Raw genomic sequence first — 19,406 nt, forward strand, 5'->3', positions numbered from 1 at the left:
ATAAAGTTTCAACTGTATAAAGATCTACATAAACAAACAGCTGCCTTTTGTACAGACCATAGACAGGTAATAAAAATCAAATGCGTTTCATGATCAAAAAGAGTCAGGTGTTAAATTCTAGAACAAATATGACATGGCATGGCAGTTTAGTTCTAAAAAACAAGTTCTGATATTATCCTTTATTGAATACTCAGATTATAATATACCTTTCAGACAGTGCCCTGACACTTTCATGGAAATGTTTACACATGACCACAGTCTCTTCACGTACTTCATTTGTCATCTCTACTTCATCCAGGAACTTGTTGGCAACTAGCTCTAGTGCATCTTCAGGCCATGCCTACAGGTATATATAAATATCATAATAACATTAAATGTCAATTTCGTATGTCTGTGACGTATTTTCATGGAAAAATTGCCCCACTGCTTAAATTTATCAAAGTTCAACTTTCATTTACAGGTTCTACACTGCAAGAAACAACTGGCCAGGACAGCAAAACATCTATCGTTTGAAGTCCCAAGGTGATGAACAAAACACTTGAGTTATCAACGGGTTCAATCTCTTCAAACATAGAAAATATAAGGGATAGGGTCAGGGACCAAACTGAATTGCTTAAGTCAGTCCTTGTGTTTGAGTAATTGCTGCTCAAGCAACCACTGTTTCACTGTATTTAATTAGTGCTTTAAAAGTTGCAGTTTATCATCCTGTGGAAACTTCTTCCCCATAATGATTTTACACCAATTGTCCCCTATCTCTTGAATATGTCAAAATTAGATAAAATAACATAACAAAAGGCAATTTAACTCTAGTAAAAACAAGTATCACAATTATAACATGATGACTAATTTCAATTACCTTAAACCAGTCTATAGTACAACAGTTGATGAGTGAGGGAAACATTCTTATCCTAGCTCTAAATGCATCTCCAATAGGACTGAAAGCTAACACAACATGTAGATTACGTCTCACACGCTCTATAAACTTGTTGTACATGTTCAATGGTGTCCTTTCCAGAGGGGAATTCTCATTTTGACAGATCACTTGCATCTGAAAATAATTCATGTTTCAAAACATATGCTAAACATTGTAAGGACCATACCAATTTTACAATCAAACCATTAAAACTGATCATATTACTGTAATAAGTTCACTTTAGATTTCACACATTTCTTCCAACAGTTCATTCACACACAAGTTTCTCACAAAACTAGAATGTTCGCCATCTAAAATATTTTTACCATCCTTTCCTTTTATAACAAACTAAAATTGAAGTATGTTTTACCAAAAGATGGCAAAGTAGTTTAAACTATTTCATATAACATGTTTATTGAAATAGAGAAAAGTGGAAACTTCACAGGTCGCTCAACACGACAAAAACGAAAATGTTGCAGGCTCGGTTTGATTGAGCCTGTTCTTGGACGGTACTGGAAATGCATGCCCTCTAGTCCCGGGTTGAGCAGAACTCAACATTTACACATGCTAAAAGTACAAAAAGCAATTTAGAGACATCAGCCTAATCTAAAAGAGAGTGATAATAATACGAATTGAACTCTGCACTTAATATACTGGTCACTCATTACGGATTGTGATTTCAAACATTTAGCTTCCATAGCATAAGAATTTTACCTTTTCAATGATTTCTAATCTGTCTTCATTGTCATAAAGATTAGGTATATCTCCTGTGTTCAAAATCATATTCACATCTTCTAAGAATGCCACATCCTGTGTAAGAAAAATAGTTAAATAGTGTACAATATACCAAACCTCTAACCTCGCCATATAAGCAAGCACTACAGATATGTCAAAATGCTACATGGATTTCAAAGTATTTTGCCAAATAAATATATTGGTGACACAAACTGTTTCCTTTTAAAGTAGATGCTAGACAGATTTGTTTCAAAAAGGAATACACATCACTTGGAAATTAAAACAACAGGACTTGTATGATAATCAAAAAATATAAATGTACTTGGCTGTCTAAAATATAACACAATTATACTGTGGCCTGGTAAGAGCACCTAAATCTTTCTGGTGGCATACATAACTATAAACGTCAAAGACAAGGCCTCAAAGCAAATGTTAATAGAAAGTCTACCTTGATTTGATGATCCCCAAACAAGAAGACCATTGATATACCCTCATCTCCTGCCTTTCTCATCATCTTACGTAGATCATCCCGCCATTCCGGCATGTTGTAGTTCTTAGTTATCTCTATACTGAAGAGCTCAAAATCAGACATAAATGCAGCTAACTTTGTAGCACTCTGACGCCCACTTCCTCCAATACCTATAACAGAAAATATCATGTACCTGACTATACAAAACAGAAGTATTCATGTACTTTACAATGCAAACAGACAAAAATTATGCCCCTAACAATGTAATTCTTACAAAAGTGAATATTCATGTATAGCATTGTAGCAACATAAACAAGAGGACCATGATGGTCCTGAATCGCTCACCTCTTCCCACATGACCCAGTTTTGAGTATGACGTCGTTTTTTCTATTATCTGACATAGTGACCTAGTTTTTAAGCTCATGTGAGCCAGTTTTGAACTTGATTTAGATATTATCAAGATAAAAATTCTGACCAATTTTCATGAAGATCCATTGAAAAATATGGTCTCTAGAGAGGTCACAACGTGTTTCTATTATTTGACCTATGGACCTAGTTTTCGAAGGTACGTGACCCTGTTTTGAACTTTACCTAGATATCATCAAGGTGAACATTCTCACTAATTTTCATGAAAATCTCATGAAAAATATGGCCTCTAGAGAGGTCACAAGGTTTTTCTATTTTTATACCTACTGACCTAGTTTTTGACCGCACGTGACCCAGTTTCGAAACTGACCTAGATATCATTAAGGTGAATATTCAGATCAATTTTCATGAAGATCCATTGAAAAATATGGCCTCTAGAGAGGTCAAAAGATTTTAATTATTTTAGACCTACTGACCTAGTTTTTGACAGCAGTTGTCCCAGTTTCAAACTTGACCTAGATATCATCAAGATGAACATTCAGACCAACTTTCATATAGATCCCATGAAACGTATGGCCTCTAGAGAGGTCACAAGGTTTTCTTATTATTCGACCTACTGACCTAGTTTTTACAGCACGTGACCCAGTTTCAAACTTGACCTAGATATCATCAAGGTGAACATTCTGACCAATTTTCATGAAGATCCGTTCAAGGGTATGCCCTCTAGAGAGGTCACAAGGTTTTTCTATTTTAAGACATACTGACCTAGTTTTTGATCGCAGTTGACCCAGTTTCAAATTTGACCTATATATCATCAAGAAAAACATTCAGACCAACTTTCATACAGATCCCATGAAAAATATGGCCTCTAGAGAGGTCACAACGTTTTTTCATTATTTTACCTACTGACCTACTTTTTGAAGGCGCGTGACCCACTTTTAAACTTGACCTAGATATCATCAAGATGAACATTCAGACCAACTTTCATACAGATCCCATGAAAAATATGGCCTCTAGAAAGGTCACAGGGTTTTTCTATTATTTGACCTACTGACCTAGTTTTTGACGGCACGTGACCCACTTTCGAACTTGACCTAGATATCATCAAGGTGAACATTCTGACCAATTTTCATGAAGATCTCATGAAATATATGGCCTCTAGAGAGGTCACAAGGTTTTTCTATTTTTAGACCTACTGACCTAGTTTTTGACCGCACGTGACCCACTTTCAAACTTGATCTAGATATCATCAAGATGAACATTCAAACCAACTTTCATAATAGATCCCAAGAAAAATATGGCCTTTAGAGAGGTCACAAGGTTTTTCTATTATTTGACCTACTGACATAGTTTTTGACGGCACGTGACCCACTTTCGAACCTGACCTAGAGATCATCAAGGTGAATGTTCTGACCAACTTTCATGAAGATCTTATGAAATATATGGCCTCTAGAGAGGTCACAAGGTTTTTCCATTTTTAGACCTACTGACCTAGTTTTTGATGGCACGTGACTCAGTTTCGAACTTGACTTAGATATCATCAAGGTGAACATTCCGACTAATTTTCATGGAGATCTTGTGAAATATATGGCCTCTAGAGAGGTCACAAGGTTTTTCTATTTTTAGACCTACTGACCTAGTTTTTGAAGGCACGTGACCCAGTTTCGAACTTGACCTAGATATCATCAAGATGAACATTCTGACCAACTTTCATAAAGATCCCATGAAAAATGTGACCCCTAGAGTGGTCACAAGCAAAAGTTTACGGACGGACGGACGGACGCACGCACGGACGGACGGACGACGGACACCGCGCGATCACAAAAGCTCACCTTGTCACTTTGTGACAGGTGAGCTAAAAATGAAGGCTCTTATTAATTCAGTCCTCACTAAAGGTTATAAACTAAGGAAGTTTAACAATTGCATCTCTTCTGGCATATTAAATCATTATCAAAATAACTGTACTCTAGGCTACTCTACAAAACAAACTGACTATTTTGACTGCCATTAAAACTTTATTTCTGACCTGAACAACTACCTTTTTCAATGACACTAGAATTCATCTGGGCGGATTAAATCTAGGAGTATTATTACATTATACTTAAACACATTTTTTACAAATATAAAATGGTATTACATCTGTCTATCTGTCATATATACTTACCTACAAGCAGACAATGTCCATTAGGTTGTTTCAGAACACGACTGATTCTTGATATATGTTCAATTGCAAACCTGAACATGACAAGGTCCATTGGAGCTTTACTCATCATGTTGTATTCCTCTAAACACTGTTCTATCACCTGTAAAAGAAATATTCATTTGACAAATACGAAGTAGGAAAATGTATGTTTTCCCCTACATGTTATTGGCAAAAATCTAAATCAAAGTTTTTTTCAGCAAAAAAAGCAATACATATAACAATTCCGGCATCATGTGTGTTTCAAGTATTATTCAATCGACTGTAGATAATATATGTTTATAATGGTAGTTCTTAACCTTTAGCCTTTTGGCAGCAAGTGATTCTGCCTTTGCGACCAGTGCAGACCAAGACGTTCGTACAGGCTGATCATGGTCTGCACTCTTCGCTATTCAGTCAATATATTTTCAGTAAACACCCTTTTGATATACAAGTGGTACTGCCCAAATTGAACGATGGACCAATCTTTTTAAAAATTTAGCAGGGTAAAAGTTACAATACATAGGAACTTTTGGCAGTTCGGAAACCACGCTACCTACTTTTTTACCTGTATGTTCCATTACCACATTTTCGAGGCATTCTTTCTCGATATTTAGATCTTAATTCATACCTCTCTCAACTCATCGAGATTCTGTATCTCATCGTAGAGTTTCTCTGTTTTTCCCTTGTTGAGATAATCTCCAAACAACAAACTGCGTATATTATCATCAGTAACCTCTGCCTTTGGATCACCGGTGATGTGTGAAAACAGACTAGGCATCTTGTCCTTAAACTGGCCCTCCACTGATGTCTATAAAGGTAAAATTGAGAAATAGATTTTAGTTTTGCGTGCTTTGTTGGCAATTAAAACACGGTTTTGAGTTCAGATGCATAGTAATTGAATCGCGAAGGCCAAATGAATGAGTGATTAAAAACGACGCATCTGAACGAAAAAAAAGTGTTTTATTGACCAACAAAGCACGCAAAACTAAAATCTATTTCCATCTTAACATGTTCAAATAACACCAGGAAGGAATTCTAATCTACAATCCTTTTTAGGCAGAATAGCCAAAAGTAGGTCATTTTGCGAAACGTGTTTTAATCGACAAGACAATACACGGTAAAATCCTTCTTTGTTTATATGAAAGAAAATCTTAAGTGTTAGAATATATTATATAAAAAGGCCCCTATAAAGAAATTCATGGAATATTTCTACAAATATAATGGAAAAGATGATGTCTTCATGTCGATTCCTGCAATGTATCTATCATACTCAATACAATACTCAATTTCATGTTAAATGCATGATAGTGAATGAAGACGGGAGTAAAACATTTCAATATTTATAAATCAGTTGTGCCAAAATTTCTCTAGCTTACTGACAGCAGAAATATTTGATATAATTGATTATTCAGTTATAGTAGCTAAAACATATTTTGTTTGTCTGATTTTTTATTGAGAGCTATGCAGCAGTTGAAGTTTTGAAGCTTACTGAGGAATTAATTAACAGGAGTCTACATAAACTTCTAATACCACTGGCTGTTTGTTACAAAACTATTACATATGTTATGTCTTTCATACATTTGCCCCAGCTGCCCCTAAATACAAGATATTACTGTATGATAAATGAACACCAACCTTAACCATGCCAAAGAACGTATCTCTGTCTGTCTCGTCCACCAGTCTATCATAGAACACCCGATAAACCTCGTGAATCCACAGTCGGATAATCTTCTGGGATCCTTCTTGACCATCTGGTACTACTTCAGACTTCAACAATAACACACCCTACAAATGTAAAGGTTTACATTATGATATGCTGAAAATCAAATCAATACAATCAGAAAACAAAACTGCAGTGACTCATATTCACATGAAGATTATACTAATTAAAGCACCGTTTCAAACAAAACCCAATTCGTCTTTGTTCTAGCTGTTATGTAAGGTTGATTATTCCTTGCCAATCATTCCAGCTGGAGGTAAAGCTTGCAGCATTCGTTCTATAAACTTTCTGTATAACTGTACTTAAGTTGGTTTTGCATATCTGGATCAATTAGTTTTTCTAAACTGTAGAATTTGATTAAACCCTGATTTTTCAAAGCTTGAAAAAATTCAGCAAAGATCCAAAACTGCGGTAAAAATAGTCACAGCAAAAGATACATGCCCATAGTTAAAGAGATCCACACATGACACGCTGATTTTAAGACATCATTTGGTATTATATAATGCGTTAAACGTTTAATATTATATGTTATCTTTAGAAAGATAGTTTACCTTGCCATTTAAATAAATGTACTCACAGATTGCCATTAATTTACGAAACGATTTTCATTTCCGTATACTGAGTTCTGGCTTTATTCTACATTATCTGGATAAATGACATAACGCCATTACTTTCGGTTTATCAAACATGCAGAACTACCCTAAACAGATCTTTTCTGTAAAACATAGCTCCAGGTTCATCACATCTGACTGGTTAAGATGGATAATTGAATTACTTGCCCTTCATCACTTTGGGTTTGTTTCTACTTGCTATGGTAGAATCATGCGTGTGGGGACTTATTGAAGGCCAATGGTTCGCCAAGGAGCATCTGTGTGGTCTTTTTCCACCTGTTTAACTTAAAAGTCGCCGTATGGTTCTAAAACTTGACATGGACATAAAAATCGTCAAACTCCTTCTTCCCTTAAGACTGGAATTTACCTGAACAACTCTAGCAAAGTCTCTGAGATTGAACACATAATGAGAACGTGATGGTGAAGGTAGGAAGTTCTGAATTGCCTTCTGATATATCTCTAATGTAGCTGACACTATGATCTGTAAATATACAACATCATCTAGGTATTAACTTAAATACTTCAATAATAGAAACAGTAGTTACTTTAACTTTCACTGACAATGGTGCTTATAGATTTTTAACTTGATTATTACTGGAAGTGGTGTTGAGGTGTCAGTGAATATAATATTTAATCCCCATTACCACTGACAATGATGTTGTGGCATCAGTGAATAAGGTATCATAGACAATAGTGTTGTGGCATCAGTGAATATGATATTTAACTCCATTAACACTGACGACTGACAATGGCATCAGTGAATATGATATTTAATCCCCATTACAACTGGTAATGATGTTGTGGCATCAGTGAATAAGATATCATAGACAATAGTGTTGTGGCATCAGTTAATATGATATTTAACTCCATTAACACTGACAATGGCATCAGTGAATATGATATTTAATCCCCATTACCACTGGCAATGGTATTTTGGTGTGAAAATGATAATCTATATGGTATGACTGCTATAGTATTTCTCGATGATAATGCCAATTTTGTTTCTGTTTTAAAATAATTTATAATTAAATGTCTTTATTTCATGTTATTTGAATAACATCTCGGGAACTTGATCTATCAATAAATGATCCATCATTAAAGTAAAAATCAAATCATCCTTACCCTTGACCATTTTCGATGTGCAGTTTCAAAAGATCTGAAGTGCCAGTCAACAATCGGAGCAAAAATATTCTTCATTGTGTCCTCATCAAATGACAGAATGCTAACCACATTGAAATGTCTCAGAAATCTCGGTGTGACATTGTTACGACCACCACCTGGGGGTCCCATGGCACATAACATACTTATATCAACAAGGTTCAATATACTAGTGTCCTTCCTGTGTAAGTAAATAAAAAATCATTTTACATCGTTTACTTTTTTCTTGTTAACAGGGCATTCATATAATAAACAGAAGAAAAAAAACAATGAATAACACTGAGTATGTAAATTTCTATGTTTTAAGGATGTAATTTATAATAATTTATATTGAGGTCATCTCCTACAATCCTCCTACAAGTCATGTCTAAACAAGTTAGTTCTACCCGAGTAGATGACAACTTTAAACAGTGGTATACATGCAGCAGGATGCATTTTGACATAGTCTGATAGCCTGAGTCTCTTAACCCGCTAAAGCACATACCATCCATGAACATGACATCCCTAAAGTGATTCATTATTGAAACCTTGGTTTCTGATTCTTTTATGAGCAAAGTGTGTCTTTCCTAAAATATTGCATGACACCAAACACGAAGAATTGTAATGTTAAGAGACTTATTAAGTTTGTTAACCTGTCAAACCAGTATCCCTGGTCTATCCACTGCCTCAGCACCTCTATTGGGGGCTGTGCCCCGTACTTCTCTTTCGCTGGCATGTTTAGATCATCTACAAACACCACCAACTGTTTACCTGGGTTGGGACCATACACTCCTTTCTTTCTCCTACAACAACAAATATCTTCAACAATACTCACAGTACAAATATAAATTTCTTACTTTCATATTAATGACTTCAGATTCTACATCATGTAATAAAATCTATATTGCAAAGAATATTCTTTGGAAGCATAGCTTGCCACCAAGCAAATTAACAGCAGAATTGGTTTGACCGAGTCTGTTCATGAGAGGTAATGGAAAGTGTAACACTCATTTTGTCCCCTAACACCGGTTTAAATGGAATTCTATTACACAGATATTGAATTGACTCCATGTTTGCAAAGGACCAGAAAATGTAACAACACTGAATCAAAGTCACAGATCAAGTTCAAAAGTAACAAATGTTTTCCCCAACAGATGACATCATTAATTCAGGACACTTCAGGTTTCACTCAAGGTTCTTTTCTTACATCTATGCAATTCATATTTTTATTTTCATACGTTTGTCACCTGGACATTAAAAGTTAACTTTATGCTCTTTCTAAAACGACTCTGAAGAATTTATAGTTGGTTTTGAATATTGAAAACGTAACTCCTCTCGTGTTTACTGTGGTAATCTTTACAAAAACTGAAAATATAATCCTGTACTCAATATAAAAACAAATAAAGACGATGTAACTAAACCTGTCTAATTTTGAGAAGATGATATCCTGTGTCTGATTGGCTGACGTCTGGGCAGAGAAGTTCACATTATTGATGATGTATTTATCCTTGGGCAATGACGAGAGATAATTGTTGGTTATAGCACTCTTCCCAGTCCCCGTGGGTCCGACAAGAAGTAAGGGTTTGTCATTCAACAACAAACGTTCTAGGAAGTACTTTTGCCGCTCTGTCTCCATGGTGTTAATGATCAACTCATTTATCTGATCATAAATAAAATGTTATCAAATAAAATAAAATAACAACAACTTTAGAATGAAGATTCTAAATTCCTGAAAAAAAAAACATCATTTAGAAATAATCAAAAATGTTATTATAGATTTGATAAATTTGGTAAATAAGAATCAAAAGTCATTTTGACCTGAATAAACCCCTTGAAAGTCAGTTTTACTCTCTATTCTTAATTTCTATTTACCTGCTCTACAGCATGGATTTGTAGAGAGAAAGAAATTTTTCCATAACAATAAAATATCAAATTCTACAAAGATAAAACAATATGTTATAGTCTATGTACAATTTTGTCAAAAACTGAAATATTCATTAATTATTCATTTTATATCTTGAGGTGTTTAAGATCTAAAACACTAAATAAAGCTGAAATAATGTTTCCTTGAACTTTAAAATGTGTTTCAATTCCACTTGAATACTTATTCATTAAGCTGTATTTTAAAGTCTATGCAATCTAAAAATTTCCACACACTTTCTGCAAAGAAGAGGAGTAACTAAAATATCAAGATAACATTTTGTTATTGCGAAAAACTGAAAATGTCAGAAAACAAATTATCATATTGCCATATAATACGCTTAACTAAATAATAATGACAGACTAGTTATGAAATTTTCTTGTCGGTATGTATTTTTGCTGAAATCCTAAAACCTTGTAATAACGTACCACTTATAAATCATCAATGTTGCCTCTATTCATGGGTATAACTGTAATACCCTTAAATATGTTTCTTAATAATATCTGTTTTCTCACCTCAGAAAAAACACTAAAAAGGTCAAACTTTATATTTATAATCAGCATACTTAAATGATGTGCTAATAAATACATGAATATCTTACCATGATTCGTAGCTCCCTGTCCCTCTATTGTTAGTAACAGGGTGGGCAGATCAAATGCAAAGTGAAAAACACACAATATTAGTTTATCTCCATCAAAAAGGAATGTTAACCTTCAGCCTGCCAACAGCAAGTTATTCTACCTTTGCAATCTGTGCAGACCGATCATAATGTCTGCACTGTTCAATATTCAGTTAGTAAATTTTCAGTGTACCTCCCTTCGAATAATAAATGTTTCTGTCCAAATTGAATGATGAACTAGTCCATTTTAGAATTTTAGCAGGCTAAAGGTTAATATAAATCAGTTAAGCATAATGTTAGTTCAATATCAACACACACATTGTAAAATGGTGAAAAGCAAAAATAAGTGTGCAAATTGGTAAAACTGCTGTAAATTGAAGTGTAACAATTACCTCTACAAATATTATATTAATATAAAGTGGATGATGAAATTATGTTATGTAGTGTTACAAATTGTTATGTAAATATTCCATTGCCAGTTAGTTTTTTAACTTCCTTTCATTTCATATGAAATATAATTATATAAGTTACTTAAAAGTAACGTAAAAGTATGAGAATAATTTTGGCATTGAAAATACCTTACACTATTATGAATTAGTTATTAGTTTTAAAGCTAATATTGCAGCAAGCAGGGCTAGTGTTTAAAACTACATAAAACTGACATACGATTAACTAAGTTACATATAGTGTAGTGCAGTCACTATCTAATACAGTGGAGTCACTATATACAATGAAAACAGTGCAGTGTAACCAATATATACTGCAATGGATTCACCATGTAAAACAGTGGAATCACTTTATATAATGTAGTGCAGTCACTGAACAGTGCAGTGTAACCACTATATAGTATAGTGCAGACACTATATAGTACAATGCAGTCACTTTACAGCTGCACAGTGACAGCACGAGTGTACTAAGACCTGTGGCTGTGCTGAATCTATGTTACAAACTAAAAATAGCTTATTTTTTCTATAAGACATACTATTGACTACTAATATTATACAATGAGTAGGTGACATTTATTTAATTAAAGCTTAACAAGTAACTTTGGCCAAGCATACTGATGTAAACCTGAGGATTAAACAGTTCAAACATGTACTTGTGATGGAAGTTAGTAGTACCAGTGCAGTTATACATAAATGAGCCATGCCATGAGAAAACCAACATAGTGGCTTTGCGATAAGCATGGATCCAGACCTGCCTACTCATCCGCACAGTATGGTCCGGATCCATGCTGTTCGCTAGCAGTTTCTCTAATTGGAATAGACTTTGAAAGCGAACAGCATGGATCCTGACCAGACTGCGCGGATGGTCTTAATCCATGCTGGTCACAAGCCACTATGTTGGTTTTCTCATGGCGCGGTTCAAATGTTCTATAAGTCATGTATTCCTGTAGACATCAGTGCAATAGTAATGTATTCCTGTAGACCTCAGTGCAATGGTAATGAATTCCTGTAGAAATCAGTGCAACGGTAATGTATTCCTGTAGACATCAGTGCAATGGTAATGAATTCCTGTAGACATCAGTGCAATAGTAATGTATTCCTGTAGACATTGGTGCAATAGTAATGTATTCCTGTGGACATCAGTGCAATGGTAATGAATTTCTGTAGACATCAGTGCAATAGTAATGTATTCCTGTAGACATCAGTGCAATGGTAATATATTCCTGTGGACATAATACAATGGTAATGTGCTCCTGTAGACATCAGTGCAATGATAATGTATTCCTGTGGACATCAGTGCAATGGCAATGTGTTCCTGTAGACATCAGTCCAAAATTAATGTATTCCTGTAGACATCAGTGCAATGATAATGTATTTCAGTGGACATCAGTGCAATGGTAAGTTATGTGTTCCTGTAGACATCTTTTGCAATTGTAATGAATTCCTGCAGACATCAGTGCAATTGGGATGCATTCCTGTAAACATCAGTGCAATGGCAATGTATCCCTGTAAACTTCAGTGCAATAGTAATGTGTCTCTGTAGACATCAGTGCAATGGTTATGTATTCCTGTGGACATCATTGCAATGGCAATGTGTTCCTGTAGACATCAGTGCAATGGTAATGCATTCCTGTAGACATCAGTGCAACAGTAATGTGTCCCTGAAGACATCAGTGCAATGGTAATGTGTTCCTGTGAACATCAGTGCAATGGCAATGTGTTTCTGTAGACATCAGTGCAATGGCAATGTATTCCTGCAGACATCAGTGCAATGGCAATGCATTCCTGTAGACATCAGTGCAATGGTAATGTGTTCCTGTCGACATCAGTGCAATGGCAATGTATTCCTCTAGACATCAGTGCAATGGCAATGTATTCCTGTCGACATCAGTGCAATGGTAATGTGTTCCTGTCGACATCAGTGCAATGGTAACGTGTTCCTGTAGACATCAGTGCAATGGCAGTGTATTCCTGTTGACATCAGTGCAATGGTTATGTATCCCTGTGGACATCAGTGCAATGGCAATGTGTTCCTGTAGACACCAGTGCAATAGTCATATATTCCTGTAAACATCAGTGCAATGATAATGTATTCCTGTGGACATCAGTGCAATGGTAAGTAATGTGTTCCTGTAGACATCTTAATTCCTGTAGACATCAGTGCAACTGGGATGCATTCCTGTAAACATCAGTGCAATAGTAATGTATCCATGTGGACATCACTGCAATAGTAATGTATCCCTGTAGACATCCGTGCAATGGTAATGTATTCATATGGACATCAGTGCAATGGCAATGTGTTCCTGTAGACATCAGTGCAATGGTAATGTATCCCTGTGGACATCAGTGCAATAGTAATGTATTCCTGTAGACATCAGTGCAATGGTAATGTATTCCTGTAGACATCAATGCAATGGTAATGTGCTCTTGTAGACATCAGTGCAATGGTAATGTGTTCCTCCAGACATCAGTGCAATGGTAATGTGTTCCTCTAGACATCAGTGCAATGGTAATGTATTCTTGCGGACATAAATGCAATAGTAATGTGTTCCTGTAGAAATCACTTTAATGGTTATGTGTTCCTGTACATATCAGTACAATTGTAATGAATTCCTGTTAACATCAATGCAATGGTAATGTGTTCCTGTAAATTTCAGTGCAACAATAATGAATATCTGTAAACATCAGTGAAACAGTAATGAATTGCTATAAAGATAAGTGCAATAGTAATGTGATCCTGTAATCATCAGTGCAGTGGTAATGTGTTCGTGTATGTGTTTTTGCAGACATTAGAGCAATAGTAATAAATTCTTGTAAACATCAGTGCAATGGTAATGAATTCCTGTAAACATCGGTGCAATGCGAATGTGTTGCTGTAAACATCAGTGCAACAGTAATATATTCCTGTGGACATTGGTGCAATGGTAATGTATTCCAGTGGTCACAAATGCAATGGTAATGTGCTCCAGTAGACATCAGTGCAATTGTAATATATTCCTGTAGACCTCAGTGCAATAGTAATGGATTCCTGTAGACAGTGCAATGGTTTTGTATTCCTGCGGTCACAAATGCAATAGTAATGTGCTCCGGTAGACATCGGTGCAATAGTAATGTATTCCTGTAGACATCAGTGCAATAGTAATGTATTCCTGTAAACATAAGTGCAACAGTAATGTATTTGTAGACATCCGTGCAATAGTAATGATTTCCTGTAGACATCAGTGCAATAGTAACGTATTCCTGTAGACATCAGTGCAATAGTAATGTATTCCTGTAGACATCAGTGCAGTGGTAATGAATTCCTGAAGACATCAGTGCAATAGTAATGAATTCCTGTAGATATCAGTGCAATGGTAATGTATTCCTGTGGATATAAATGCAACTGTAATGTGCTCCTATCGAAATCAGTGCAATGATAATGTATTCCTGTGGACATCAGTGCAATGGCAATGTGTTCCTGTAGACATCAGTGCAATAGTATTGTATTCTTGTAGAAATCAGTGCAATGATAATGTATTCCTGTGGACATCAGTGCAATGGTAATTTGTTCCTGTTGACCTCTTTGCAATTGTAATGAATTCCTGCAGACATCAGTGCAATTGGGATGCATTCCTGTAAACATCAGTGCAATGGTAATGTATCCCTGTGGACATCAGTGCAATAGTAATGTGTCCCTGTAGACATGAGTGCAATGGTAATGTATTCCTGTGGACATCAGTGCAATAGTAATGTGTCCCTGTGGACATCAGTGCAATAGTAATGTGTTCCTGTAGACATCGGTGCAATGGTAATGTATTCCTGTGGACATCAGTGCAATAGTAATGTGTCCCTGTGGACATCAGTGCAATAGTAATGTATTCCTGTGGACATCAGTGCAATGGCAATGTGTTCCTGTAGACATCAGTGCAATCGTAATGTGTCCCTGTAGACATCAGTGCAATGGTAATGTATTCCTGTGGACATCAGTGCAATGGCAATATGTTCCTGTAGACATCAGTGCAATGGCAATGTATTCCTGTAAACATCAATGCAATAGTAATGTATCCCTGTAGACATCAGTGCAATAGTAATGTATTCCTGTGGACATCAGTGCAATGGCAATGTGCTCCTGTAGACATCAGTGCAATGGTAATGCATCCCTGTAGACATCAGTGCAATCGCAATGTGTTCATGTAAACATCAGTGCAATGGTAATCTGTGGACATCAGTGCAATGGCAATTTGTTCCTGTAGACATCTTTGCAATGGTAATGCATTCCTGCAGACATCAGTGCAATGGCAATGTGTTCCTGTAGACATCAGTGCAATGGTAATGTATCCCTGTAGACATCAGTGCAATGACAATGTGTTCCTGTAGACATCAGTGCAATGGCAATGTATCCCTGTAGACATCAGTACAATGGCAATGTATCCCTGTAGACATCAGTGCAATGGTAATGTGTTCCTGTAGACATCAGTGCAATAGTAATGTATTCCTGTAGACATCAGTGCAATGGCAATGTGTTCCTGTAGATATCAGTGCAATGGTAATGTATCCCTGTAGACATCAGTGCAATGGTAATGTATCCCTGTAGACATCAGTGCAATGACAATGTGTTCCTGTACACATCAGTGCAGTGGTAATGTGTTCCTGTAGACATCAGTGAAATGGCAGTGTATTCCTGTAGACATCAGTGCAATGGTTATGTATCCCTGTGGACATCAGTGCAATGGCAATGTGTTCCTGTAGACATCAGTGCAATAGTCATGTATTCCTGTAGACATCAGTGCAATGATAATGTATTCCTGTGGACATCAGTGCAATGGTAAGTAATGTGTTCCTGTAGACATCTTTGCAATTGTAATGAATTCCTATAGACATCAGTGCGATTGGGATGCATTCCTGTAAACATCAGTGCAATGGTAATGTATCCCTGTGGACATCAGTACAATAGTAATGTATCCCTGTAGACATCAGTGCAAAGGTAATGTATTCCTGTAGACATCAGGGCAATGGTAATGTATCCCTGTGGACATCAGTACAATAGTAATGTATCCCTGTAGACATCAGTGCAATGGTAATGTGTTCCTGTAGACATCAGTGCAATAGTAATGTATTCCTGTAGACATCAGGGCAATGGTAATGTATCCCTGTGGACATCAGTACAATAGTAATGTATCCCTGTAGACATCAGTGCAATGGTAATGTATTTCTGTAGACATCAGGGCAAAGGTAATGTATTCCTGTAGACATCAGGGCAATGGTAATGTATCCCTGTGGACATCAGTACAATAGTAATGTATCCCTGTAGACATCAGTGCAATGGTAATGTATTCCTGTAGACATCAGGGCAATGGTAATGTATTCCTGTAGACATCAGGGCAAAGGTAATGTATTTCTGTAGACATCAGGGCAATGGTAATGTATTCCTGTAGACATCAGGGCAAAGGTAATGTATTTCTGTAGACATCAGGGCAATGGTAATGTATTCCTGTAGACATCAGGGCAAAGGTAATGTATTCCTGTAGACATCAGGGCAATGGTAATGTATTTCTGTAGACATCAGGGCAAAGGTAATGTATTCCTGTAGACATCAGGGCAATGGTAATGTATCCCTGTGGACATCAGTACAATAGTAATGTATCCCTGTAGACATCAGTGCAATGGTAATGTATTCCTGTAGACATCAGGGCAATGGTAATGTATTTCTGTAGACATCAGGGCAAAGGTAATGTATTCCTGTAGACATCAGGGCAATGGTAATTTATTTCTGTAGACATCAGTGCAATGGTAATGTATCCCTGTGGACATCAGTGCAATGGTAATGTATCCCTGTAGACATCAGTGCAAAGGTAATGTATTCCTGTAGACATCAGGGCAATGGTAATGTATTTCTGTAGACATCAGTGCAATGGTAATGTGCTCCTGTAGACATCAGTGCAATTGTAATGTGTTCCTCTAGACATCAGTGCAATGGTAGTTTGTTCCTCTAGACATCAGTGCAATGGTAATGTATTCTTGTGGACATAAATGCAATGGTAATGTGTTCCTGTAGAAATCACTTGGGTACTTCTTGTACATTTATTGGTATGAACATTTGAGCGATAGTGATACATTTAATTAAAGATAAGTGCATTAGAAATGTTTTCCTGCAGACATTATTGCAATTGAAATAGTTTCCTGTAGACATCAATGCAACTGAATGGTGTGAGTGTAAACATCAGAGCAATGGTTATGCATTAGTGAAAACATCAGTGCAAGAGAAATGTATTCTTGTCAACATCAGTACAATGGAAATGTTTTAGTGTTAACGTCAGTGTAATACAAAATGTATTCCACTATTCCTACAAACACCAGTGTAATGGAAATGTATTAAAGTTAACATCAGTGCAATAGAAATATATCAATGTAAACAAGTGCAATTGTAGTATGTTAGTGTAAATAATTCTAATAGGAACATATTAGTGTAAAGGAAGAGAGCTATGAATATTGTCAGATATCATATAAATAGTTACTTGTATATAAGTACACACACATATATTTATCTAGCATGCAATAAGATATATATATTTACATTAAAGATATCATTTTTTCACATCCATGAGAACCCATTTACTAAACTGAGTATAACTAACATGAAATTGTTATGACTTTATCAGCTGTTAAATACATATATTAAATGATGAAAATACAAGTTACAAAATCAAAAGTATATGTTACAATCACCCTTGTCCTATAATCAGACATTCCTTAGATTGTCTCCCTCATAGAGTATAATGAAAATACATCCGCAAGAATTTCAAATTTCTGGACTGGTTCTCGGAACCATTTTGAATTATCACACACACAGTCAAACCATAGTCTCAAGTCAATCTATATTTGTTTGTTGTGATGTCATCTTAACCTTTAGCCTTCTGGCGGTAAGTGATTCTGCCTTTGCGACCTCTGCAGACCAAGATCAGCCTGCACATCTGTGCAGACTGATCATGGTCTGCACTCAGTGAAGACCCCTTTGAATGATAAGTGGTACTGCCCAAACTGAATGATGGAACAGTCCATTTTAAAAATTTAGCAGGGTAAAGGTTGAATCTAATGATGGAACTAATTATTAAGGATAACATGTAAGTGAAACAGGGAGATAAAAACTGATTTTATTTGATATCTGATATGGTGGAACATGCTAACAATACTCTGCCAGTAAATAAATGTAAATATTTTCTAGAATTCACTGATTCACTCGTATCAAATATTCTAACTGGATCCACAGTAGTTGCTATATAAGCATATAACAAGCAGCCTATATATGAGTCTTCCATACAATTTGCCTGGCTGTTTTATACCCTACGATTATAACATACGATACTACTTTTATTCAATTATATTCGAACTTTTCCAGTGCCAAATTGGTGGTAAAACAACATTTCAAAAAAATAATCACATTATTATGATGAAACAAAGTATTAACTTATGTGTGGGGCCAGAAACCTGTTTTGATTTCTGTGAATGAATTTGCATAATAATTCCCATGATCAGCCAGCGTGGTATTCAGTCAGTAAATTTTCAGTGAACATCCTTTTAAATAATAAGTGGTTCTGCCCAAACTGAATGATGGACCCAACCATTTTAGGAATATAGCAGGGTAGAGGTTAATGGCATGTGCTAAACTAAAGTGACAATACTGATGGTATGATGGATTGTAACTAATTAATAAAAACTTTCTCTAATTGGCAAGGATTTTTGACAACAACTGAATATTCACTAATCTGAATCTAACTCTTACAAAACATGGGTAAATTACTAAGGATAAATATTTTATCAGCAGCAGCTGTGCTGAGTCAAAACTTCTGGCAAAAGTTTTCACCATCATGTTTCACACTTATAATCACTGACAGGTTAAATATAAGTTCTAGATGAACATAATTTAGACTAAATTTAAAAACTGGGAGTGGTAAAGAATCCTGTATATAGGAAAGTAGCATTCTAAATGTTCAGACAACTATCTCTCTACTGAAACACTTCTCTTACCATTTCTTCAGTAAAGAACATGTTTTGAGGTTTGTCCTTTAGAGCATAAAAGTACTGTTTAATTAATAGCAGTATAAAATATCAGTATTGTAAAATTAAGAAGCCTCCACTGTGTACAAACCAGTGCACCCATGATCACAAAGTCAAGTTCCCCAGTGACAGTGCTGAAAGATCTATCCTAAGGCACCACTTCCGTATTGAGAAGTAGTGTGTAGGACAACACATTGCAAATGCACTGCAAGTTATATTCTATCATTTGAAGGAAGATCACTGCCTAAAACTC

The 19,406-nt window shown here is 35.8% G+C and overlaps 1 protein-coding gene across 1 annotated transcript in view; it reads right to left on the reverse strand.

The window, feature by feature from the left end:
• The window catches only part of LOC123529765 (dynein axonemal heavy chain 3-like), a 128,921-nt gene that overhangs the window by 34,681 nt on the left and 74,834 nt on the right, over positions 1-19,406 (reverse strand). Inside the window, exons 44-54 of the mRNA XM_053520732.1 lie at positions 9,555-9,793; positions 8,787-8,936; positions 8,119-8,335; positions 7,364-7,477; positions 6,301-6,450; positions 5,294-5,473; positions 4,648-4,786; positions 2,097-2,287; positions 1,628-1,723; positions 857-1,048; positions 207-340 (exon numbers count right to left, since the gene is read on the reverse strand). Coding sequence (XP_053376707.1) covers positions 207-340; positions 857-1,048; positions 1,628-1,723; positions 2,097-2,287; positions 4,648-4,786; positions 5,294-5,473; positions 6,301-6,450; positions 7,364-7,477; positions 8,119-8,335; positions 8,787-8,936; positions 9,555-9,793 — 1,802 coding nt within the window. The remainder of the gene's footprint in view (positions 1-206; positions 341-856; positions 1,049-1,627; positions 1,724-2,096; positions 2,288-4,647; positions 4,787-5,293; positions 5,474-6,300; positions 6,451-7,363; positions 7,478-8,118; positions 8,336-8,786; positions 8,937-9,554; positions 9,794-19,406) is intronic.

Source organism: Mercenaria mercenaria, chromosome 13 (genome assembly GCF_021730395.1).
Source record: "Mercenaria mercenaria strain notata chromosome 13, MADL_Memer_1, whole genome shotgun sequence".
In the NCBI taxonomy this organism is placed as follows: Eukaryota; Metazoa; Mollusca; class Bivalvia; order Venerida; family Veneridae; genus Mercenaria; species Mercenaria mercenaria.